The sequence below is a fragment of the Theropithecus gelada genome, chromosome 9, assembly GCF_003255815.1.
Source record: "Theropithecus gelada isolate Dixy chromosome 9, Tgel_1.0, whole genome shotgun sequence".
Classification (NCBI taxonomy): Eukaryota; Metazoa; Chordata; class Mammalia; order Primates; family Cercopithecidae; genus Theropithecus; species Theropithecus gelada.
In genome coordinates this window covers 126,269,412-126,294,379 of record NC_037677.1, presented here as the reverse complement: position 1 = coordinate 126,294,379, position 24,968 = coordinate 126,269,412, and the positions used below count along the sequence as shown (strand labels likewise).

At 47.1% G+C, this 24,968-nt stretch overlaps 1 protein-coding gene across 1 annotated transcript in view; it reads right to left on the bottom strand.

Annotated features, from left to right (window-relative positions):
• Window positions 1-2,435: 2,435 nt before the first annotated feature.
• Window positions 2,436-24,968, bottom strand: part of MGMT (O-6-methylguanine-DNA methyltransferase) — a 289,573-nt gene continuing 267,040 nt past the window's right edge. The window contains exons 4-5 of the mRNA XM_025397760.1: window positions 10,820-10,959; window positions 2,436-2,750 (exon numbers count right to left, since the gene is read on the bottom strand). Of these exons, the coding sequence (XP_025253545.1) occupies window positions 2,541-2,750; window positions 10,820-10,959 (350 nt within the window). The 3' untranslated portion in view covers window positions 2,436-2,540. The remainder of the gene's footprint in view (window positions 2,751-10,819; window positions 10,960-24,968) is intronic.

Genomic DNA, 24,968 nt, shown 5'->3' with positions numbered 1-24,968 from the left:
TGCTGCGCCACGGCGGGTCTCGGTGTCAGTCTTCAAAGCCTCATGGTGCTGGCAAATGCGACAGGGTGAGGGGGACCCGGGGCCAAGGCCGAAGAACACAGCTTTCTTGTTTCGACATTTCTTTTTATTTGGAAAATATTTTTGTATTTCTTTGTGCCTTCTCTCTCCCTCTGTATTTTCACGAGCGGTGCTGCGGCTTGGAGCTAGAGCGGCTCTAGGCGACCCGCGTGCTGGCTTTTCATGTCGGCCTCAGCAGAGCTTGTCCTTGGAGCGGTACATGGCCCCGCCGGTTTGAGCCCTGCTGCTGCGGCTGTCAGAGGGAACCTCGGGGCATCTATCAAGCCTGTTCTGACAGGGCGGCGGAAACCCTTGGAGAGCAAGCAGAGCTGGTTTTGTACTGCACCAAGGGCATGGCCCAAACAGGCCCACCTGTGCTCCCAGGCCACACAGATTTGCTGGCTCACCTTGGACGGCTTTGATGGGCGGGTCCCCTGCCACCAGGTGCTGACATGGATCTGGGGGCTTGGTCCTCGCTGTCTGCAGTCATGTGGCCCCAAGACCCTCCCTCAGAGCCCGTGCCTGATTAGAAACCTGGAGATCTCACTGGGAGGCTCCCATCCTTCATGGGACCCAAACAGTGGAGGCAGCCGGCCTGCAGCGTGTGCGCCTGCTGGTCTCCCTGAGACCCTGCAGAGGGCGGCCCGCAGGGTCTCAGGGAGCACAGGGAGCCATCGGGGTGCCGCCCAGCCGCCCTCCTTCAAAGCCATCCTCCAGCAGGGCCAGTGGTGCCGGGGTCTCCACAGCACACCGCACGGCTCTGGTGCCCTCTGTTGGAAAGCACTCGCGGCTCGCACACCCGGGCCACCAGGCCCCAAGCTGCTGCCTTCGAGAGCCAGAAGCTTCTGTTCTGTTCATGCAGAGAAAGCCGTGCCTGGTGACCGGCCATCACTGGGGAGGGGCATCATCTGTGGGGGACGCAGGGCACCACCTCTGGGGCACAGCGCACCCAGCTGTTCCCACTCACCTTCAGCAACGTCAAAAATAACCAGACATCCTGCGAGTCCTGACGGTGACGCGGTGTGTGGCACCTGAGGCCTGCCGGGAGCAAGGGGGCCCAGGGCCTGTCCCACAAAGCAGCACGTGTCTACGTGACCCGCTGGGTGACTTACCCTGCTTCAAAAATACCAAGAGTTAAGACAATGGGGTAAGAGTCACATCACTTCGTGTCATAGGAAAAACCTAGATTTTGGCTGATGCCAGAAAGAGATATAATAAATCACAAATCAGCGAAAAAAGTCTGAAATCAGTTTTCCTTTGTTGGTGTTAGGACAACATGAAATACAAGGCAGGTCCCAACCATACACATTGTAAGGCCACGTTTTCATCCAGGCCTTGGTGATGTATAGAACCGCACCAGCTTCCCCGCTGTGGTTCACACCGTGGCAAGGAACGCTGGCTAAGAACACGGCACTCTAGTGCACAGCTGGGTGCGGTTTATTTTCTCTATACATCATATGCTGTTTTATTTCTCCATATGCAGAGCTACAGGTTTCCCTCTGGCTTTTGGATATAGTTAATTATACTGCTAGCATGACAACACGATAATGAAGTATCAGATGGCAGCGCACCGCCCATGCTGGCAACCCTCCCTGCTGCCATCAGTGACATGAGCTGGCCCACCAGTCGTGACCTTTGACTTCCAGGATCGACATTGGGGTGCTGGGGTCCTAACAGGCCCACGGTCCCTGAGGCCCCTTTGGGGCAGCCCCTGAGCTGAGAGGCCCGTGTCCCTTCCTACCTGCTGCCCAGAGCACACTAGGCCAGCGAGTGTGGAGCGAGGGTGAGACTCGACTTCAGCTCTCAGAGAGGTGCAAACTCCATCGAACCCGTGTCCAGAGAGCTCTTTGTCTTTCCAAATCTTGGCAAATGGTTATTTTCTACCCACCGGATACAGAGCATAGTGGATGTATCTTGCATTAGCCTTTTTTGGCAGGTAGGAAACAAAGCTAGAAAGCCTCTGTAAGCATTGACTTCCATGGCCTGTTCCCGTTTCCTTCAGTGAGACCTGAGTGTGGGATGCTAGGAACTGTGAGTGGAAAATGTCATCACAGCTGTGGACACAGCCAGGAAGGGAGGCATGGTGGGGATGTGCTGGGGCAGGGCCAGCTTTCTAGTGTGGACGGCCTGGGACAGGCCTTAGCTGGCTCTGGACAGTGGCTGTGGCAGCCGTCTGTGGCCTGATGGTGCCAGACTGTCCCATCCTGGGCTGTGGCCCCAACATGAGCCAGGCCTTCCCCACTCACTTGGCCTGTTTTAATGGACATGAAAAGTAGAGCAAGGACAGCGTTAGAGAAGGAAACAAATGTGTGCAGGACCGCGGGCATCTGAACTCATCCTGCTGGAAAACACGGAAACAGAGAGGGCAGACATGCTTGTTCCCAGGACACTGTCACCTCCTTTAATACAGTGGGGCCTATGGCCCATGTCTGATGCAGTGTTACACGTGTGTGTCGCTCAAACATCCATCCTACTGCACACACTCAGTTTCGGCCAGCAGGCAGGGAGCCCGAGGTAACCCCCGCTCTCTTGAGCCAGGCCTCTGCCAGCCCTGAGCTCCCTCCCAAGCCTGGCTTCCCCGCCCGGTGGCCTTCGTGGACCAGAAGCCATTCCTTCACGGCCAGTCCTCCGGAGTAGTTGCCCACGGCTCCGCTGCTGCAGATCACTCTGTGACACGGGATGAGGATGGGGACCTGGAAGACAGGGAGGCAGCCGCCGTCAGCCAGGGATCTGGACAAGGAGGTCTTTGGGGTCAAGGCCAAGGCCCTGATTGACAGGAGTCCTGTACCCACCAAGCAGGGGCCCGTGCCGGGGGCAGGCTGTTGGCATGGGTGGGTGCCAGCTATGTCTCAGCATGAACTCCCCCTCCCCTGAGGCCCTTGAGTCCCTGGAGGTCTCGGCATGGGCTGGGGGAGGGACGAATGCCCTGAGGTGGCGTGGGGCATCTTCAGAGAATCACTTTATGCCAAGATTTGGGAGGAGAAAACTGAATTTCACCCGGTGAGTAATTTACAACATTCACTTACAAAACCGAAAACTACATTTCCAAGTTCTGGTGGTATGTGACGCTCTCAAACGCTCCCCAGACACCACCCTGGCATCACAGGAAACGTCAGAGAAGACCGTACCTGCACAGGCCTCTCCAGCCCATGGCCGGCCAACTGTGGCTGTGGGCCCGTGCCGCCCACCACCTGCTTCTGTAAATGAAGCTTTACTGGAACGCAGCCACGCCTTTTTCTCCATACCGGCTGTGGCTGCTTTGCCAAGCCCAACATATTTACTCTCTGGCCCTTGACAGGAGGACTTGGCCAACCCCTGCCTCACGCGGTGCCCAGGAGCGGGATGTGTCTCCCCTCTGTAGTCTTGGGGTGCCTGCAGGGGTCTGAGAAGCTCCCTGGTCACCCCCACTGGGGGCAGGGCATGCTCAGCTCCTCCACTGGGTCCCAGCAGGGACCCAGAGCCAGTACCCCTCCCTGCCCTCAGCCCTCCCACAGGCTGCTGCAGCCTCCCCACTCAGGAGCTCGGGGAGACAGAGCTGTCGTCCGGCCGTTCACCTGAGAGTGATGCTGAGCACACACCTGTCTTAAACTAGCAGAGGAGCTTCAAAAATCGAGCTTGCATCCCCAGGAAAACCACCCCCACCCAACCAAAGAGGAAGCAGCGACAGTCAAAAGGGCTCCACCCAGGGACCCAAGGCAGCGACGCTCTCAAGGTGCCATCTGCACGTTCACCCAAACTCACCCACAGCTCAAGATGCTGCCATCCTCATCCCGCACGTGAGGCCAGGGCTGGCACCACCTTGAAAGGGTGAGGGCATGGCTCCAGAGAGCTCCAAGTTGCGGGCAGTGACTCCCACGTGGCTCCCATGCCCCCAGGGACAGGCCTCTGGCTGTAGCCTCCTGGGGCCTCCGGCAGTGCCCAACCTGTTATTTCCTAGCCTGGAGCCAGCACGATCCGGATCTGTGGCTGACCTAAACTCAGGATGCCCTGTGCTGATAGGGGCTGATCCAGAGTGAGGACCACAACCACGCGGCCATGCACAGGCCCCGGATCCTGCCTACCAACTGCTTCTTTATGGTCAGTCCCACCAGGGGAAGGGAATCCCTGTTCCCTCCAGAGGGGCAGGCGCCTCCTTCAGTGCAGTCCTCAGGGAGACTCTGCCTTGGTCCTTTGGCATTGCCCGAGCTGTGTAGACAGGAGGAGCTTCAGGGGTCCACTGTCCGGCTGAAGCTCTGAGAGCCACCTGTGGTGGGTGGGGGCAGGTGCTGTGGCCCCTGCCTCTGGTTTCCATGCTGGTGCTGGCCTCCTCCACTCTCACCCCCACAAAGGAGAATGAGTCACTGACCACCGATAAGGGAGGAAGAGGGGTACGCCCATCTTAGCACCATTAGGGCTCCTGCAGGTGACCTGTCTGCCCCAGGGCTCTGGGCGCCCTGATCTCTTCTGAGATTGTCAGCCCCTGCCCTGGCTGGGGGGCCTGAGCTTAGCCAGAGGGGACAATGATGGTGAGTGTAATTCTTGTGGCAACTACTGGGAAGCCACCATGGCCATGCCACTGGCCCCCCACCCGCCCCCTTCAATCTTGCTTTTATCCTAATAAAGCTAAAATCTTGAGGTCTGCTATCCATTTCTCAGTTGGCTCAGAAAAGTGGAAGACAGGGATGTAACATATGGGCATCTCTCTGGTTGTCCCCCTCTGCCTGGGCAGACAGGGATGGCCACACAGCCTGCATGGCCACTGCAGGGGACTCCAGGGGCTCCAGGGCCATGTGCTTAAGCATCCCAACAAGCAGTTACTGTGAAGAGCTTCCCCAGAACAGCTTCCCAGGAGCATATGGGGAAGTCTTGCACAGATTTCTAAGGCAAGAATCGGCCGGAGAGCCTCCCGGGCAACGGCCTTCATCCCTAAGTAGCTCATGGTACCTGGGGCGCAGGTGCATGGGTGGGCAGCCACTAAGGGGCCAGGATATCTCGGCGGATGTGTTGGGGGACATGCCTCATCACCGTGCAAAGCATCACAGTGACTGCTCCGTGAAGAAGGTAAACTGCCAATGAGCATAACCATGGGAGCCAGTGCGGGCTCCAGAGGAAGGGGGAAGGGCACCAAGCTTGCTCTGGAAGGTTCTTGGCTGGCACGACATGTGGAGGGCACATGGGAGATGACTAGGGACCGCTTACTGCCTGGCCCCCCTTCCTCCTGCATCCTGAGCTGGAGGGCAGCCCACTCATCCCCACAACCCAGATGGCCCATACATGGATGCTGCAGACCTGGGGCCTCTCCCCGGGCCCTCACACATGGCTGCCCTGCTCCCAGCGTCCTACCCTGATGAGAAAAAACAGCTGTTCCTACAGGATCCCAAGGATGAGATATGTCCAGGCTACCCCCGTGTATCACTCCGGGCACCCCTGGGTATCACTCCGACTCCACTCTTCTTTTTCTCTCCACGTATCCCCAGCTCAACAGAGAGATGATTTCCGCCCACGCCCAGCTTCCCCACACCTCACCCTTCAAAGCCAGTGAACTGGACAAAGCAATCAGTTACTGGTCAGGTGAGCTTTTAGAGGAAGCAGCTGGGGGCGTGGGTCCAGCGTCTCCAAGCTCTATTTCTTGGGCACCTCTGCTTCCTAGGGAGGTGATTCCTATCCTTGCATCCCCCGAGGCTTTCGGGGCAGGCAGCTTGTGTCACTGCCACACACAGACCTGCCACACAGGTTTCATCTGCTGAGTGGCCCTCTGTGGGGCCCAGCTACACATGTCCCTGAGGGAGGTGGGGGAAGCCCCAGCCCCCCTTGGAAAGGGGGCTTAAAGCCCCTGGGAGCAGGTATGCCTGTGCCTGATGCTGCTGCATCTTCCACCCCAGCTATCACCGCTGCAAGGCCCCACCAGGCCTGTCAGCCTCCAGCCGAATGGAGTCTCGTGCCCAAGTTCATAAGGCTGCTAAGTGGCAAAGAAGGGGCTCTAATCACTGTCCTGCATGGCTCCACGCGCCACACTGCTCCTCCCTGACGTGGACTGTTGAGGTGGGACCTTGTGGGATGGCAGCCGGTGCCGGCAGATGACATGGCTGCAAGATGGGGCTCTGGCTTCCCACATATCACGCAGCTCGTCCTGATTTGACGATGAGTTTGGGTCACCATGGTAACATGCACCAATGACGCAGTCTAAGAGGCTTCTGACGACTATGACATGGGAACACGCAGGTGGCAGAGGGCTGACTGTTTCCAGCGTTGAGTTTAATAGAGTGAGGTGTAGTAACTGCCAAGCTCTGGAACAGCCGAGAACCCGTCTTCCGGAAGGAGTCACAGGAAATCTCCAGGATGGAATATTTACCCTGATGGACGATTTTTATCAAATACAACAGTGCCATTAATAATTGCTGTGAGGGCACTATCAGATAATACAAATTCACCTTTTTGGCTGATAAAGAGGGAGGCATTTAATTCAGTCTCGGTTTACAAACATTTAGGCACCAATTCAGTTTTCCTGCCTGAGAGCAGACTTCACAGCAGAGCTTCGGTTTTTCTTCTCTCCCTCTCCATGAGCTATGAAATTATAAAAATGAGTAAAATAAATGCATCTCCCTCTCCCTCTTCCTGTACATCAATGCAGAGGCCAGGACAGACAGCACGGAGTAACAGTGACCCCGACGGCTAGGACCAGTCCTCACCTTAGCATGCTGTGACGGGGAAGAGCTGACTTACCAAAGAGGCACCGTTTTTACCACTAGAAATAGGGAACGCTGCTTCTGTTTGTGTGAATTTTGGTGGCAGGTTTCAGACTATTAAAATAATGAAACCTGCTGAAATGTATCGGGGCCCTAAGGACATTTTCAAAGGATCCGTACCCTCTATGTCCTCTCCTTTAAAGCATGTGCTGCATAAAATGTAATTTTTATCAATAACCAAGAAGCTCATAATATCACAGCTGCATTGAAATCTTCATGCTGTGAAATCTAATTCATCCAATACGCGAATCCATCACTTATGCAGCCCCTTTCTCAAATGCTATAAAACTTCCAAACCCATAGATTTGTTTCCAACAAAAATAACATGAAGGGGCCTTTCAATCAATGATGGAATCCCTCTGATTCTGGTACCAGCTGAATATTTTTTCCAACTTCGCCTTTGTTCTTCTGGGCAGCAGCCCACAAGGGAAAGAGCTTGTTTTCACTTGCAGCCTCATCAATACCTAAATCCTGGTGAACAAGTGACACCGAGAAGCTGTAATCAATAGCTCCCTGTGCGTTTTTTTCTTCTGGTCAAATGGTTCAGCTCCACTGACAACCCTGACACTTAGAACATGATGCTAAGTCTTTATCAGCAGCCATCTGGGTGACTGGCAGAACAAGACTCGGGGGGTCATTAACGCTCATGGCAATCTGTGAATAAACTAACTCCTCAGGAATGCATTTGTTTAGAAAAAGGTGGGGAGACTCTCTGTGCCATGTATCGATTGCCTTTGAACTGCATTTAGCAAATTCTGTCTGAGGATGAAGAGGAAGGGTGCTTTGTGGAGGGGTGGGCCGTAAGGAGTTTTCTACTCAATATACTGGGAAACTGACCATCCTCTCCTGCTGGGTTGGGGAGACAGCCTTCCAGGAATGCTGACCAACCACCTTACACTGGCTGGTGAGTCCTTCCTGGAAAATTCTGGAGAAATCAAGCTCCTAGGATAGAGGAAACCCCTGCATGGCAAAAGCCATCCCTTACTCTGGTTGGGGAAGAGAAACCCATGCCGACAGCACATGCAGTAATATGAACCAGCATGTGCTCCTGCTTATTGCAAGCCACCTAAGGAATTAATGCACAATGAGCTTTACGATGTTTTCTAACGTTCCAAGTCCATTTTTCACTCCCCCCCTTAAATGCACAATCACTCTTTTCAGCCTGAATATAAGGGATGTTTTCAATGAGCGAGTCTCAGCGATGCACCGTCTGGGCTGGAGTGGATGTGTGCAGGCTTCCGGCTGGGACGCGGCTGTCAGCGCCAAAGGGAAACATCCTGAGGACACTGACAGCAGCAATGGCTCACTGCTGGCCAGGGCTCTTCCTCCCTCAAGTCCCTGGGTCACCTTTTCATCCTCCCAGCCCATTCTAATGAGGTTTCTAATGGGAATTTGGGAGCCTGTCAACCTGAATGATAGTAAACTATGTAGCTGAAGGCTTCTTGCAGGAATATCTCTGGCATATCTGTGCTATAATTTGAGGCGTCTGTGGGCACCGTAGCCGTGGGTCCTGCTGCAGCCTCCTCCTCAGGTTGAAGGTCACTGCACACGGTGGAGCCCACAGAAAGGCCGCAGGAGGCCACCACCGCCTGGCAGCCCTCAGCACAGGAGGCATGTGGACGCTGAGAAGGGCAAGACTTGGTGCTTGTAGAACCCTCCTGCTTGATGCTGTGCTCACCTCCAGTCTTGGCTTTGCCATGTGACGGGGTGTCGATGTGTGGACTTTACACATCAGGGTTTTATACCCCATGTGATACTACTTTATACATTGCAGTGACTGAGGTCATACTGGAACAGAGACACTCATAGAGATTAATAGCAGGAAGAGAGTCACGCTGGTTTGCAGAACAATAAATGTCTCCGAATATCGCCACAAGCAGGATTGCTAACCAGCGACGGCATCTTCACTGCAGAGTGAGAAACTGCTGGCGTCACGAAAGGCTGGTGGGGGAGTGTTGCCACGCTGCACACGTCAGTCAGTGGAGCTTGTCTTTACAGCAAAAGGGGAGCTGCACACACAAGGGAGCAAGCAGAGTCGGCGCCCACCGACGGCACCACTCCCATCTTCACATGCGTGCATGGAGGGAGCAGAATCCACCTCAGCAGGGAGAAGACAAGGACTTACTCTCCTCAAAGGGCACAAAGAGTAGACACTGCCTGAAACAATCACCGCACTGATGCAGGAAGAGGACCCCCAAAACCCCATTCGCATCCACAGTTCTCACGGGTCCTACACGGAGCCACCACACAACGGCATCTGAGTTGCCTTTTCATCAGGTTAAACCCCTCAAAACTGACTCAGAGCCGGGGAGAAGACAGCGGCCTTCCAGAGGGGGATGTAGGTTAAGCTTTACTGGGAAATGTCAAAAGCCATCCTCAGAAATTTGATTAGGAAACACCTCCCAACGTGCCGTAAAAATCAGACCCCTACGGCGTGGTGCAGATGTTTTACGACACTGTAGCTGAAGACGCTGCAATTAACATGCAACAGGTGCAAAAGGAAGGGCCCACTGCACCCACCAGCCACTGTCACCAAAACTGAGGACAGGAAGAGATGGAGGAGGGGGGGATGGTGGCTGTCCCTGTGGTATCTCCCTCCTGGGATATTTGGGATATTTTAATGGGGCAGAAAGCTCACCTAGATTAGGGTGTACATTACAACAATGAAATCCACTGCAAACCTACCGGAGTTGCTTTTTAGGGACTAACAATGCAGTTTTGCGTAAAAGTCTACGTAACTGTCTTCTCCTAGAAACGGAGGCTCTGCCCCTGGGCTGCCGCGGCGGGCAGCAGGAGCAGCAGGCTGTGGTGTGAACTCGCCGGCCTCTCCCGCTGTGAGCAGGGATGGAAACAGTTTTGGAAACAGACAGCAAAGCCACAGCAATTTTTCAAAGAGCGAGGTCTATCTGATGTAGTAATTTCCCATCCCATGATGGAGTGATCTTGTCTGCGCTCCCTGATCAGATGGTATGCTTCCCTCATGTTAGAAACTTTCACAGAGCTTTCGGGAGACGACATTGCCAACGTGACACACACCCTCACTGGGTGACTATTCCAGGGGCATTCTCGAGGTTGTGTGGGTTCTCCCAATGGGCCACGCAGGTGGGGGCACCCTTCCTGCCCACACAGGCACGCGTGGCCTTGGCCACGCCCACATGGCATGCTGTGTGTGACTTCCCCCTTCATGCCAGATGGCCTGCGGCCCAGTTGCCAGGCCCGGGTGCTGTGAGATGGGACAGCAAGGGCACCCACGTTGCCCCCAGGCACCACAGGCCATGCTGCCCACCCGTGCTGTGTCCCGGTTGGGCCTTGTCCTCTGGGGAGCACGGCCTGAGGCTGCATAGCCTGGGAGCCTCGAGTTCAGTGAAACCTGACTGCAGACGCGTGGGAAGGATGAGGACACAGAAGGGCTCTGGGGAGGGTGCCATCCCTGCTGAGACAGGAGGTGTGTGTGGTCCAGGTCCCTTGTCCCATGCTGCAAGGCCTCCCGCCTTGTGTGCTCCCATGGGATGCTTTAGCTCTTGAGACCCAGGGAGCCCTGGGCCTCAGGGGGACTGCAGCCCACAGAGAGATGGGGTTGGATGTGCACCCTTACTCGGCCATCCTGCTAGGATGAAGGCACCTCGCAGGTAGGCCTTTTTGTCTGTTTTGTTAGCTGCTGTACTCTGGGCACCCAGAAGAGTGTGGACTATAAAACTGGTACCCAACACTTCCACCTGCTGAGTGAGCAGGTGGGGCCCCCTCTGCCCGCTTGCCACTCCTCTAGGCTCCCTCCTCTCCTGCTCACTGGGACAACCAGGAGCTCATGCAGTGGAGACGTGCTCCCGGGGTGGGGGAGCTTCCAGGAGTGTGGTGCTGGGGTAGCCTCCTTGCCTCTTCTGGAGGCATCTGGCACAATGGTCCCCATCACAGATGTTGCCCCTCTGCCCACCCCAGCAGCACAGCCTGCCTTCTGGGGAAACACGTGGGATCAGATGACACCCTGCCGCCTGCATGCACCCGCCACCCACAGCCATGCCCGCGCCACGAGAACTCACAGGATTGTTTCTCATTGCTCCTCCCACAGCTCGCGCGGCTTTGGGGTTGCCTGCCAGGGCTGCTAATTGCTGGTAAGAAATCACTTCTCCAAATTTCACAACCTTCAGCAGCTTCCATAACACCTGTCTGGTGAACGACTCTGAAAGGAAGAATTCAGGATGATGTTATTTGGACAAATGGCTTCAGCAGCTCTGATATAAATAGCCGCTAGTCCCAAAACAGGAAACCCATCGACACAAATAGAGGTGTTATACTCAATTAAAACACAGCCTCCATGCACCGCTCTGCCACCATGTCACCAGGCAAGGAGACGCGAGCGTGTGGCAGGCCACCACGCAGGCTGGCCCCTTGGAAGGCATCCCTGGAGCTGGCACTGCAGGTTTGCAATTTCTTCCTACCTTCCCTCCAACCCCGTGTTCCACGCGGGGTTGCGTGTGCCACCCTTCTAGCGACTGGGCGTGTGTAAGTGAGCGCATGGTTCAATTAATACGCACAGAAGTCCCTGCTGCTCGCCTACTTGGAAATCTTTTGTACGGCTGGTTAATTTCCAACTTCAACTGGGACAAAGAAGGCAAAAGCAGCCACAAGCCAGGCTGCGATATTATGCTGGCTGTCCACATCCAGCCCTGCGCGGGATTCCCCCAGCTACTGCTCGGAGTGCCAAGCACCACAGTACGCGGGGGCTGGCGGTGACCTTGGCTACAGGCATCTTTAGTGAATGGGGCTGCAAAAATAAAATGACTTGATTCCCATTTAAATTGAGTAACCACATCCAGTTGCATTTGTGCCGCGCCCTGCTGCAGGAATGAGGCGGCGATCGCAGGAGAACATTCTCTCCCTCTGCCTCCAGGTTTCAGAACTGTTACCTGGGAGTGGTGTTGGCAGGAGAGAAACCCGGGCACGTGAAGAAGGCCGGTCTGAATCAGTACCTATTGTCTTTCCAAGCGGGACATGCAGCTCAGGAGCACTGGAGACAGAGCCACGTCCTCCATCGCAGGGGCTCAGCCCTCCAGGGACAGGAGTTTCTCAATAGTGGCAACAAAGGGAAGGCTTCCGCGGGCAGGAACGAGGTTCCGAGCGTGTCCACAAGAACACTAATTACACTTGGTGCCAAGCTGGCAAAGTGCGATTTGGTTCTTAAAGGACACACACCCTTACATGTGTGTTAAATAATAAAAATCACTTCTTAACTGAAGGGAACGATAATCACTTCACTGGGAAAAAAAAATCTGTTTAGTCTTTATTATAACATTAAGCAAATTAAACATCAGCATAATCCAGGTGATACTAGAAAAGGGTCATCAAAGAAATTAACTTTGTTGTTCATTAATTTACATGGATTAGTAGAGGGCAAAAAGATAGCAAATGTGCTCTAGTTTTTTATGATATAATTTCAAACTGTACACCATTTGTGGCAGAAGGGTGACTTTGGGGTTAATCAGACTGATTTGTCCTTTTAATTGCTTTCTATTCAAAGAAAATTCATTAGATAATGTTCTCTTCAAAATTCATGAATCAATTTAACTGAAGAAACCACATTAACAGCTTCGGGTTCATTAGCACATGCAGTTGTATTACCGGCTGATGGCTGGGGGGTTTCCTTGGGCAAATGCACTCTGTTTACTGTCATTTCTTCAGAAAGCGTTTTGAAATCAAACTGTTAATCATTATTATGGTTGCTGTTGTTGTTATGCCTAACTTTTAAAAAAGAGCAAAGCAAAGCGAGGTAGCCTGCTGTTGACTTGGAGGAAAAGAGATTTCTGGGACAGCTGTCTTGGAAAAGAAACAATGAAAGCAGCACGTCAATACCGCAGAAGCAGAGGCCAGTTTCCCGTCTTCCTTGGCGAAGCAGAGTTGGTGGTTTTGTTTTCCGTGCTTTCTGTTAGGTGTTCTGGGAGAACGGCCTGGAACTTTACTCAACTTGTAGGAATGAAATGAGGGAGGTGTGCGTAAACCTAACCGGAGTGCAGAGTAGTTCCGAGAAACAATGGCACAGTTCCAAGGGCTTCATCTGAGCGCCAGCCTCGAGTGCTGCTCTGACGAATTGCTGCCAAATTACGGAGCACCTTTCTTTCCAAGTGTAAAAGTGTCGTATAATAAAACAATTATATGTCCATAGATGAGCACAGAGTTTATCAAACACGTTCAGCTTCATTGTCAGCTTCTCATGGGAAACCATCTCTTAACTGGTCCGTACCAGGCAACATATGAGGAAGTATAGCTCAAACAATGCAGTATTTAGCAATCAGGCGCCTGATTTTACAAATGTATCTGAAAACTCAGTTTCACCCTGCAGTGAACAAATGCAGTAATTAGTTGAAGCAGCTCTCAAAGAGCACAGTGCTTCTAACCTCAGCCTATGTGAAATCACATGGCTGAACAACACCTGTTTTGAAGAGGGGCAACCCTTGCTGTTAAGCATCATTATCTAAAATTGAGTGAAATCCACTCGCAGACATTCACGCATGTGGAAAACAGAAGTTCTTGAGGTTGAGGTGACCACATCAGTCCTCAGTAGCTGGCACAATCACTTCAGGTGGCCCAAAGGGGCAACCATTAAAACAGCAGCCTTCTGGTCCAGGTGCAGAGGCTCACACCTATAATCCTAGCACTTTGGGAGGCCAAGGCGGGCGGATCATGAGGTGAGGAGTTCAAGACCATCCGGGCCAAGATGGTGAAACCCCATCTCTACTAAAAATAAAAAAATTTAGCTGGGCATGGTGGTGCTCGCCTGCAGTCCCAGATACTTGGGAGGCTGGGGCAGAAGAATCACTTGAACTCAGGAGGCAGAGGTTGCAGTGAGCTGAGATCGCGCCACTGCACTCCAGCCTGGGCGACACAGTGAGACTCCATCTCAAAAAACAAAAAACAATGCCCCCCAGCAGCCTTCTTTAGCCATGGGCCTCCCCAGAGAGCAGCCCTGAGACCTGGGGGCTCTATGACGCAGCCTCCGAATGCCACATTCTGGATGTTCCTCTCTCTTACCCCTTACTTCCCTTGTTTCCTTCCCAAACTCACACTTGCTCCTGCCTGTCCTGTGGTGCTGGGTACCTTGGGCTGGGCTTCCGTGGCTGGGGTCAAGGGAGAGGACCTGCTTCTTGGAGTCTCTGCATCTGAAGGACATGGCTATTTTCATTTCGGCTTGGACGGCTATTTAAATGTGTGCACCGGGAGGCTGAGGCAGGAGAATGGCATGAACCTGGGAGGTGGAGCTTGCAGGGAGCCGAGATTGTGCCACTGCACTCCAGCCTGGGGGACAGAGCAAGACTCTGTCTCACAAAAAAAAAAAAAAAAAAAAAAATGTGTGCACCCGTAACTGTCTCACCCAGAGAAGACTGTTTTCTAAACTCTCTGCCTGCATTGTGCATCCTCCGCCAAGGGTCTGGGTGCCCTTTTCTGATGCTGGTCACGGGAGAAATCGTTTTGTTTCACAGACACTGGGTTTTTACGCAAGGTGTTTTCATGCCACACCATGGAATGGAGCTCAAGGCTCTGAGCAGGCCTGACACCTGAACCTGGACCAACTCAGCCAAACCTAGCTCCAATAAGGAAGACAGCACACACCAGAGCACGGCAGGAGGACACAGACCGGGACCAGCCTGGGTCTGCCACCGCTGAGCTCAGACACATCACTTCCTTATCCTGGGCGTCCATCTCTCCTCTGTGATAATCTGCTAAGAGCCACCTCAGCAAACACGCCTGTGTACCCGCTGCACACAGCCAACACGCCTGTGTACCCGCTGCACACAGCAAACACGCCTGTGTACCCGCTGCACACAGCAAACAGGCCTGTGTATCCGCTGCACACAGCAAACACGCCTGTGTATCCACTGCACATAGCCAGGCTCAGAGCACTGTCAACAGCAGGGCTGGCCAGGCAGCTGGCCTTCTCTGAGATCAGGGCTCAGACAAGCACTGAGGGTCTCTTCCCTGGGAGGCAGACCATTATGCTTCCAAGTTCTTGAGGAGGAGTCTCCTTTCCCTCTACCATCACGGCTCCCTGGGTGGTGACCTGTTAAGGTCCATGTGGTTTCCTGGGGGGAAGGGGTGTCCTTCAGCAGCCCAGGTTTTGGGACTTTTCCTTAGCCAGGCTGCAGCTAGCAGGGGCACACCCAGGCCCATACACACAGGTGCTACCTGGGGGGCTGTGTCTGGGGAGCATCTCAGTAGCTGTGCTGTGGCCATGGCCAACAAAGAACAACAGAGAGCAAGAAAGAGCAGGGCCCCAGCTCCTGCAGGACGTCCCTGTGTAGCAGCCACTGGCCTGGAAGGGGGATCCCCAGGAGCTGGTGTCCCTGGCACAAGTCACAGCTATCTGACCTAATGCTGCCTGGCCATCAAAAGCAGCCAGAATAAACTAACCTGAAACACTAAGATGGAGAGGGAAAGGGGGATTCTGGTTCCAGGTAAAATGAAGCAAGCACTCCATACTCGTTTCTTCTACTGAATGTCTTTATAAAACCTGGACAGAAGGCACAGAGCAGTTATGTGAGGGCTGGGAAGAGTCAGTAGTAGTGGGCAGCCTTGGAAAGAAGATAAGAATTTCAAGTATCACGGAAAAGATGAATGGGCTTCCTGGGTGATAACCTATCCCTCTGTTGTCCTCAGCCCAAACTTACTACAGCCTGAGCCCTGGAGGCAGAGCCTAGCACAGCTGGGGAGCCTCCTAGGGGTTCTAACCCACTTTGAAGAAGGAAGAGAATCTCCTACTGCTATGGTTTCAATGTGTTCCTGTGTTGGAAACAACTGCCACCATGACAGTGTAGAGGTGACGAGGTCATGATGGCCCCTCCCTCAGGAATGGATGAAGGCTGCTACTGCTGGAATTGGTTATCGAGGGACTTTGGCCCCTTTTTTTCCTGTCTTGCATGCTTGCTTGCCATGGGATGCCTTCCACCACGGATGGCCCTCAGCAGATGCTGGCATCATGCTCTTGGACTTCTCAGCCTCCAGAACTATGAGCCCAATAAATTCCTATTCTTTATCAGTTACCCAGACAGCAGTGTTGTTATAGCAGCAGAAAATGGGCTGAGACAACTATGTTCAGGGCAAGTGAGGAATCACCCCTTTTTGGTGTTATCTCTGAGCCCTTGAACCTCAGCTCCTCCCTAAGCAATCCTGTGGTGTGGGTAACAACAGGGGTCACAGGAGCCCAAACCAGTGAGGGGGAAATGGTCCCTTTCTGATGGGAAGAGGTTTGCTCCCCCTAAGAGGTGGGCGAAATGTCTTTGCTTTTTACCTCTGTCTTCCTGATGCTTGGACCCAGATTGAGGTTTAGTAATAGGAAGAGTTTAGCAGAGTGGGGTAAAGCCCTAGCTGTCCGTCCAGGGGACTGAAGAGGGAGCCCTGAGAACTAAAAAGTGCCAAGAAGATTGTGGAGGAAAAGGAGTTCATGGAAGCAAACCAAAAAGTTGTTGATAAATTTCTGGATTCACCTGTTCAGGTGAGCTGTCTATTTCCCCACCTGTGCACATGTGGATCTGACCCTAAGCCACAGACTTTGAGAACTGATGTAAGAATTAGGCACTGCCAGTTCCCAAACTGGCTGGTGAGTGGTGCACAAAAGGACTGATCTTAAGAGGACTGCAAAGCGTTTGAAAATTGAACAAATATTGAAGGCTGGTCAGAACTTATGAACTAACTAAATCCAACCAGGTTGACTGCCTCCTAAAACAAAAATATCAACATCATCTGTAGGATTTATATAAAACCCAGAGTCTTATAATATTCAAAATGACCAGGATACAATCCAAAATTACCAAGCATGCAAATAATCAGAAAAACAAACTCACCAGGGAGAAGATAATCAACGCATGCCAAGGCTGAGATGACCCAGAAGTTGAAATAATCTGACAAAAAGTTTAAGGGAGCTGTTATAAAAACGCTGCAAGGGAAGACACTCTTGAAACAAATGAAAAAACACAAATAGAAGCTATCAAGAATAATAAAGTAGAAAATTTAGTATTGAAAAATACAATAACCAAAATTAAAAACTGTACTGCATAGGATCAATAGTAGAATGGAGATGCTGAGAAGAGAGTCAATAAAACTGAAGCCAAGTTAACAAAAAATCATCCAAACAACAGAAATCAAAGTATTTAAAATAGACAAAAAGAGAACATGTGAGACAAAGTCAACAGATCTATTTATGTCACTGGAATTACAGAAAGGAAAAAGAGTGTAGTACAGGGAAAAATTCAAAGAAATAATACCTAAAATTTTGTCAAATTTGGCAAAAGATACACAACTGTAGATTTAAGAAGCCCAGAAAATTGCAAACAGGACACACTCAAAGAAATTCATTCCCAGATAAATCATGATCAAACTGTTGAAAGCTTCAGAGAAAGTCTTGAAAGCCGCTAGAGACAAACAATGCATCATGTATAAGGAAACAGTCATTTGAATGACTGTGGAATTCTCATCAGAAACTACTGAGTCCAGAGGAAGTAAAACAGCACTTTTGAAGTGCTAAAAGAAAGAAAAAAACCTGTCAACTCAGGATTCTATATCCGATGTTTAAGAATCCTTCAGGAATGAAGTTAGACATTTTCTGATAAAAAGGAAAATCTAAGGTAATTCATGCCAGTAGATCTGATCTTTAGAATGGCTAAAGGAAATTCTTTAGAAAAAAGGGAAATGACGGTTATAGTTATCTATATACTTACTCTAGAGAAGCTTGGAACATCAGGAATGCAGGCAGAGTAAGAAAAATGTAAGTATATGGAAAACTATTACAGGCTCTTTTCCTCAAGTTTTTCAAGATATGTTTATTAGCCAAAAGCAAAGCAAAAATTATGACACGTGAGATGAGATTTTCAATTTATGTAAACACAATGCATGACACTATAACGTAATGGGAGAGTTAAAAGGATCTATATAGTCATAAGATTTCTATATTCCACTTAAAAAGGTAAAATAGTGATTCTAATTAGACTGTGAAAGAAAGTATTATAATCCCTAGAACAGTCACGAGAAAAACTATATGAAGAGATATAGTAAAAAACACAACAAATAAAACAAAATACTAAAACCAGTTAAAAATAGCCCAAAAGAAGGAAGGAAGAAAAAGGAAAAAAAAGATGGAACAAACAATAAAATGTTAGACCTAAATTCAAACATTAATAATTACACTAAATGTAAATGATCTAACCACACCAAGGAAAAGATAGAGACTGTCACAATAGATTTTTAAAAACATGCACAAGAAAATGTTGTCATAAGGAATTCACTTCAAATGATACCTGTAGGTAGGTTAAAAGAAAATGGATAGAAAAGGGTGTACCATGCAAACACAAATGTAAAAAAAAGTTAATACAAGACAAAGTAGACTTAAGAGCAAAGAAAATTCCCAGAGGGTAAGAAGGATTATTGCACAGTGAGAGGGTCAATTCACAAAGGCAATACATCAATTTTAAATGTATATGTGTCTAACAACAGATTTCAAAACTCACGACAAAATTCAAGGAAAATTAGACCAATCCAGAATTATACGTGGAGACCTAAACACTTCTTTCTCAATAATCAATAGAACTAGGTGACAGAAAATCAGCAAAGATACACAAGTAAAAAACTCTATCAACCGACTGGATCTAATGGATATTTACAGAACATTCCACTCAATAACAGTAGAATCTATACTCTTTTCAAGGGTACATAAAACATTGACCAAGATAGGCCATATTCTGGGCCATAAACCCTAACACATGCAAAATGACTGCAATCATACAAGTTACATCCTCTGATCATAATGGAATTAGACTAGAAATCAACAAAAACCATAACAGAAAATTCTCCAAACATTTGAACAGTAAACATATCATTTCTAAATAATCAATAGGTCAAAGAGAAAGTCTGAAGGAAAATTAAAAGAATATACTGAACAGAATGAAACTGAAAATAAAGCATATGAAATTTTATGGGACAAAGCTAAACCAATATTTTGAGGAAAATTTATAGTACTCAGTGTCTGTATTAAAAAAGAAAGGTCTCAATAATCTAAACTTCCAACTTAAGAAACCAGAAAAAGAAGAGAAAAATAAACTCAAAACAACCAGAAAGGAAATAATTAAGGCAAAGGCGAAAATCAATAAAATTGAAAACAGACAAATGATAGAGTAAAATCTGTGAAATTAAAAATGAGTTCCCTGAAATGATGAATAAAATTTATAAATCTCTAAAAGACTGACAGAAAAAAAGAAACAAATAATCAATATTAGGAATAAAAGAGAAGATATTGCCACAGATCCCACAGATATTAAAGAGATAATAAAGTATTCCCACAAATAACTGTACTAAAATCCAACAACTGTGAATAGACCAAATTATCAAAAACTACAAACTACCAAAACTCATCCAAGATGAAACTGAATACTCCTATAACTATTAAAGAAGTTCAATTCATAGCTTACAATCGTCTGAAAAAGAAACCTCTAGGGCCAAGATGATTTTACCAGTGAATTCTAGAATATGTTTTAAAAATAAGATTGATTTGACGTAATTTTTTCCAGAGAAAGGAACATTTTCTAAAGTGTTTTATGAGACCAGCACTACTCCACCATCAAAACCAGAAAAAGTCACAAACCTGAAGAGTACAGTTCAGTGTATCTTATGAACACAGGGTAAAAACCCTCAATAAAATATTGGCAAATCAAATCCAGCAATACATAAAAAGAACAAGACATCAAAATTAAGCGGGTTTTGTCCCAGGAAAGCAAGGCTGATTCAATATTTGAAAATGAATCTACATTATGAAACTACAGTAATCAAGACAGGGTGGCATTGGTAAAAGGACAGACACATAGGTCAATGAAACAGGCACACACAGATATACAATCATTCCTTGGTATCCACTGGGTATTGGTTCTAGGACCCTTCTAGAATACCAAAATCCATGGATGCTCAAGTCCCTGATACAAAATGGTATAGTATTTGCATATAATCCGTGCATATCCTCCTCTAGACTTAAAATCATCTCTAGATTACTTAGGATATCTAGAACAATGTAAATGCTATGTAAATAGCTGTTATACTGTATTGCTGAGAGAATAATGACAAGGAGAAAAAGTCTGTACACTGTCAGTAAAGATGCAACTGTTCTGTCCTTGTTGATGAACACTTTTTATCTGCAGTTGGTTGAATACACGGATGTGGAACCCATAAATACAAGGGCCAAATGTAGACTTTGACAAAGATCTGTGACAAAAAAAGCAAAAGCAATTCAATGGAGAAAGGATAGTCTTTTAACAAATGGCCCTGGAACAATTAGACACCACATGAAAAAGAAGTGAATCTAGATACAGACTTTATGCCTTTCTCAAAAATGAACTCAAAATGGATCATGGACCTAAATTTAAAAGGGAAAATCATAAACTTTCAGAATATAACAGAGGAGAAAATCTAAGCAACCTTAGGTTTGGAGAAGAGTTTTTAGATACAACATGATTCATGAAAGAAAAAATGAATAACCTGGACTTCATTACAATTAAAAACTTCTTTACTGCAAAAGATGCTGAGACTCTGAAAATGACAGACAGACTGGGAGAAAATATATGTAAGACATATCTGAAAAAAGGCCTGCATCCAAAATACATTATAAAAAGACTCTTAAAATTCAACAAGAAAAAATTCAAAAAACCCAATTAAAAAATGGGCAAGTCTTAGCAGACCCTTCACCAAAGAATATATACAGGTGACAAATAAGCACAAGGAAAGATACTTAACATAATTCGTCTTTAGGAACTGCAAACTAAAACAATGAGTATGACTACCATGGCTTTTAGAATGGCTAAAATCCAAACACTGACAGTACCAAAAACTGCTGGCAAGGATGTGGAGCAAAAAGGATAATTAATCTTTGCTGATGGGAATGGAAAATGGTACAGCCACTTTGGAAGACTGTTTTGCAATTTCTTTCAAAGCCGGAGCCTTACCATGCGATCCGGCAATTGCACACCTAGGTATTTACTCAACTGATTTGAAAACTGACATCCTCACAAAAACCTGCCTCTGGGAAAGTTTATAGCAGCTTTACTCACATTGCCAAAAGTTGTAAGCAACGAAAATGTCGTTCAATAGGTGAATGGATAAACAACTATGGTACATCCATACAATGGAATATTATTCAGTGAAAAAAAATGAGCTATGAAGCCACAAGAAGACACAGAGAAAGCTAAATGCATATTGCTAAGCAAAGAAAGCCAGTCTGAAAAGGCTACATATTGTATGATCCCAACTAGATGACATTCTGGCAGAAGCAAAACTATAGAGACAGAAAAAAGATAAGTGGTTGCCAGGGACACTTGCAGAAGGAGCAGGGGACTGAATAGGTGAAGCACAGGGGCATTTTTAGGGTGTAAAATTATTTTGTATGTTAATGTAATGGTGAAAACATGATATCATATATCTATCAAAGGCCATAGAACCTTACAGCACAAAGAGTGAATCTAAGCAATGTATGCAAATTAACAACAAAACATTTAGGAGATCAGGGGATCCTGGGAAGAAACACAGACTGTGACAAGAGAATCTGACTGTATTATAAACTTAGAAAACATCCTCACTGAATGGGGGAGGAGAGCTGATTTTTCCAAAAGTAACTTGAAAATGAGTGGAGTCTAAAAGACTAAAGGCAAAAGGAACTGCACATAAATACTGAACTCTAGTTGATAAACTTGTTTCCCATAAGCATAGATGTTAAACTCGCTGATACTATTCTATATGTATACTGGACTTGAATAATTAAGTAAATGGATGGCAGAAAGTGTGAGCCAGGTTTCTCATTGTGAGTGGGAGTTTACAGATAAGTAAGGAGAGGAGGCTAGAAGAATCCATGTGATAATGGATTAGAGTTGTAGATATCAGTAGGAACTAATGTTTAGCTTAATATACACACAGATAATTGCATATAGAAATCTTCACAATATATATCTCTCCATGGGTTAGTACACACAAAGCTACTTCTGTGGTCTGTCAACTGAGAAGACTTAGAAACACCACCCCCCCGACAGCAAGGAGCAAACCTAGTGCCCAGTCTATGGTTTCTCACGCATTTCATAATAAAAGACACCAGACTCTTTCAAGAACTGGCCTTTTCCTCCCTAGGACTGGGACAGGAAATACACAAGATGAGCCTGGAGAAACCTGCAGTATCAGAAAGTCAGGACACACCCCAAAACAAAATGAAGCAAAAGAACAAAGACAAACATTCCAGACAAATCACAATGAGGAGAGTACGACAAAGGGACGCGGGAGCAAACTACACGATCTCCCAAATGGCCAAAACCGGAATAATCTGAGCAACAAAATAAAGTAGTATTGGAAGACAACCCAAAATATCAATATCCCTGAGTCCATACTAATATAAATAAATGACTGATTACAGAAATGGGTGAGGGAGAAGGAAATCTCCCATGCATTCCCAGTAACTTATGTAGATACTCTCTCTTCAAGGAGCATAACTCCCCATTCCTAAGTGTGTTAAGTATAGTGACCTCTTCGGGACAAGTGTAGTATGCAGGGGAAGGGGGGAAGAGTAACTTTATCATGGAGTCACCTGACAAACACCACTACCCACCCAGGTAATCAAGGTTGACATCAACACTGATAAATGACACTGACAGTATGAGTCCTTGATATGATCTGAGGAAAATGACAGCTTACCTATGTGGTTTTTCTCCTCACACACTATAACCCCAGTCAAATCATGAGAAAAGTATAAAACGTTACAAGAGGAACATTCTGTAAAATAGTTAATCAGTACTCCTTAACACTGTCTAGGCCATCTATAACTAAGGACCCGTCACAGCCAAGAGGGGCCAAAGAAGCTAGGATGACTAGATGTAATACAGTATTCTAGGCAGGATCCTGGAATGGAAGAAAGGCACTAGGTAAAAACTAAGAAAACTTCAAGAACATATGGACATTAGTTAATATTAAGGTACCAACACTGGTTCATGAATCATAACACAGGTATCACACTAATGTAGGATGTCAAGTGTAAATGTCATCATCATAAGAATCAAAGGTATAATGTGGGAAAACAGGTGTGGAGTATCAGAGAACTCTACTAATTTTTCAACTTTTCTGTAAATCTGAAACTATTCTAAAAACAAAGGCTATTAAAATGAACATTATCATATTAATATTCTAGAAAAACATATAATCTACATCAAGGCCAAAAAATATTTAATAACAATTCAACATCCATTCATGATAAAAGCTCTCAGCAACCTAAGAATAGAAGGTAATGTCCTCAATCTGACAACTGTACCTGCAAAAAACCCACAGCTAACATCACATTTAACTACGCAAAAAAAGCAAGATGAGGAAATAGAAGACAATTTTTTTTAGAAAAGAAGAAATAAACTCCCTATTTGCAGACAACATAATGGTCTATGGGAAAATACCCAGGAAATAATAGAAAAGTCTTAGAACTAGTAAGTGAGTTTAGCAAAGTCACTAGATACAAGCTTGCTACATAAAAATCAATCACTTTTCTATATACCACTGATAATGGCTCCAACCAAAATAAAATACTTAGATGTAAATCTAACCATCTGTATATAGGCTCTGTTTGTTGAAAATTACAAAACGCTGAAAAAGTAATCACAAGAATGTCTGAATAACTGAGGAGATATATCATGTTCATGGAAATCTCAGTATCATGAAATTTTAATTCTAAAAACTGACCTATAGATTTATTATCATTCCAATCAAAAACCCTAGGAGAATTTTCTGTAGACAGACATGTGGACTCTAAAATTTAGATGAAAGGGCAAAGGATTGAGACTGGCCAACGTATTTTACAAGAGACAAAAAAGGTTAGAGAAATCACACTGACAGGTTTCAAGACTTCCTATACATAATAATAATTATGTATTTGCAAAGGGATAAATACTCAGATTGTTGGAGTATTGATGGAGTTACCGGATGGAGTTAACGGAATAGAAGAGAGATTTCCAAAACAGACCTACTAAAGTACAACCAAATGTTTACTGACAAAGATGCAAAGGGATTTCAATGAAGAAAGCAGATTATTTTCAAAAAGTGGTGCTGGAAAATTGGATATCCATAGGCAAACAGCGAAACTTGATGTAAATCTCATGTCTTACTTAAACAAATTAACTCAAAATATATCACAGATTTAAATATAAAACATTAAACTAAAAAAAGAAAATACATGACAAATCTTCATGACCGGGGATTAGGCAAACAGTTGTTAGATATGTCCTCCAAATCATGATAAAAAAAGAGAGAGATAAATTGAACTTCATTAAAAAGGGAAAAAAATTGGTTTGTGAAAAAGGTTGGTCTATGAAAGGCAGGGGTTTTTTTTTTTTTTGAGATGGAGTCTTGCTCTGTCACCCAGGCTGCAGCAAAGTGGTGCAAACTTGGCTCACTGCAAGCCCGCCTCCCGGGTTCATGCCATTCTCCTGCCTCAGCCTCCTGAGTAGCTAGGACTACAGGCACCCGCCACCATGCCCAGCTAATTTTTTGCATTTTTTTTTTAGTAGAGATGGGGTTTCACCGTGTTAGCCAGGATGGTCTCGATCTCCTGACCTCATGATCCGCCCGCCGTGGCCTCCCAAAGTGCTGGGATTACAGGTGTGAGCCACCGTGCTTGGCCGAAAGTCAGTGTTAAGAGAATAAAAGACTAGCTACTACTAGCTAGGAGAAAGTATTTGGAAATAAGAAATCCAACAAGAGTCCTATCCTATCCAGAATATATAAAGAATTTTCCAAACTCAACAGTTCCAAACTGAAACTCAACAAACCACCTAACTTTAAAAAAAGGCAAAAGACTTGAATTGACACTTCCCCAAAGAGGATATAAGGAGGGGTCAATAACCACATGAGAAGATGTCCAACATAACTGGCCATCAGGGAAACGCAAATGAAAACAATGAGATACTATGACATATCTATTAGAATGGCCAAAATAAAAAACAGATCAATGGAGATATATCCACACGGTAGCGTACACTCAGCAAGAAAAAGGAATAAACTGTAGATACAGGCAACAACTTGGATGAATCTCAAAGGCATTAACCTGAGTGAAAAAAGTCAGGCTCCAAAGGTTAAATACTGTCTGATTCCATTTACATGACATTATCAAAAACACAAAGCCATGGTGATGCAGGACACGTCGCA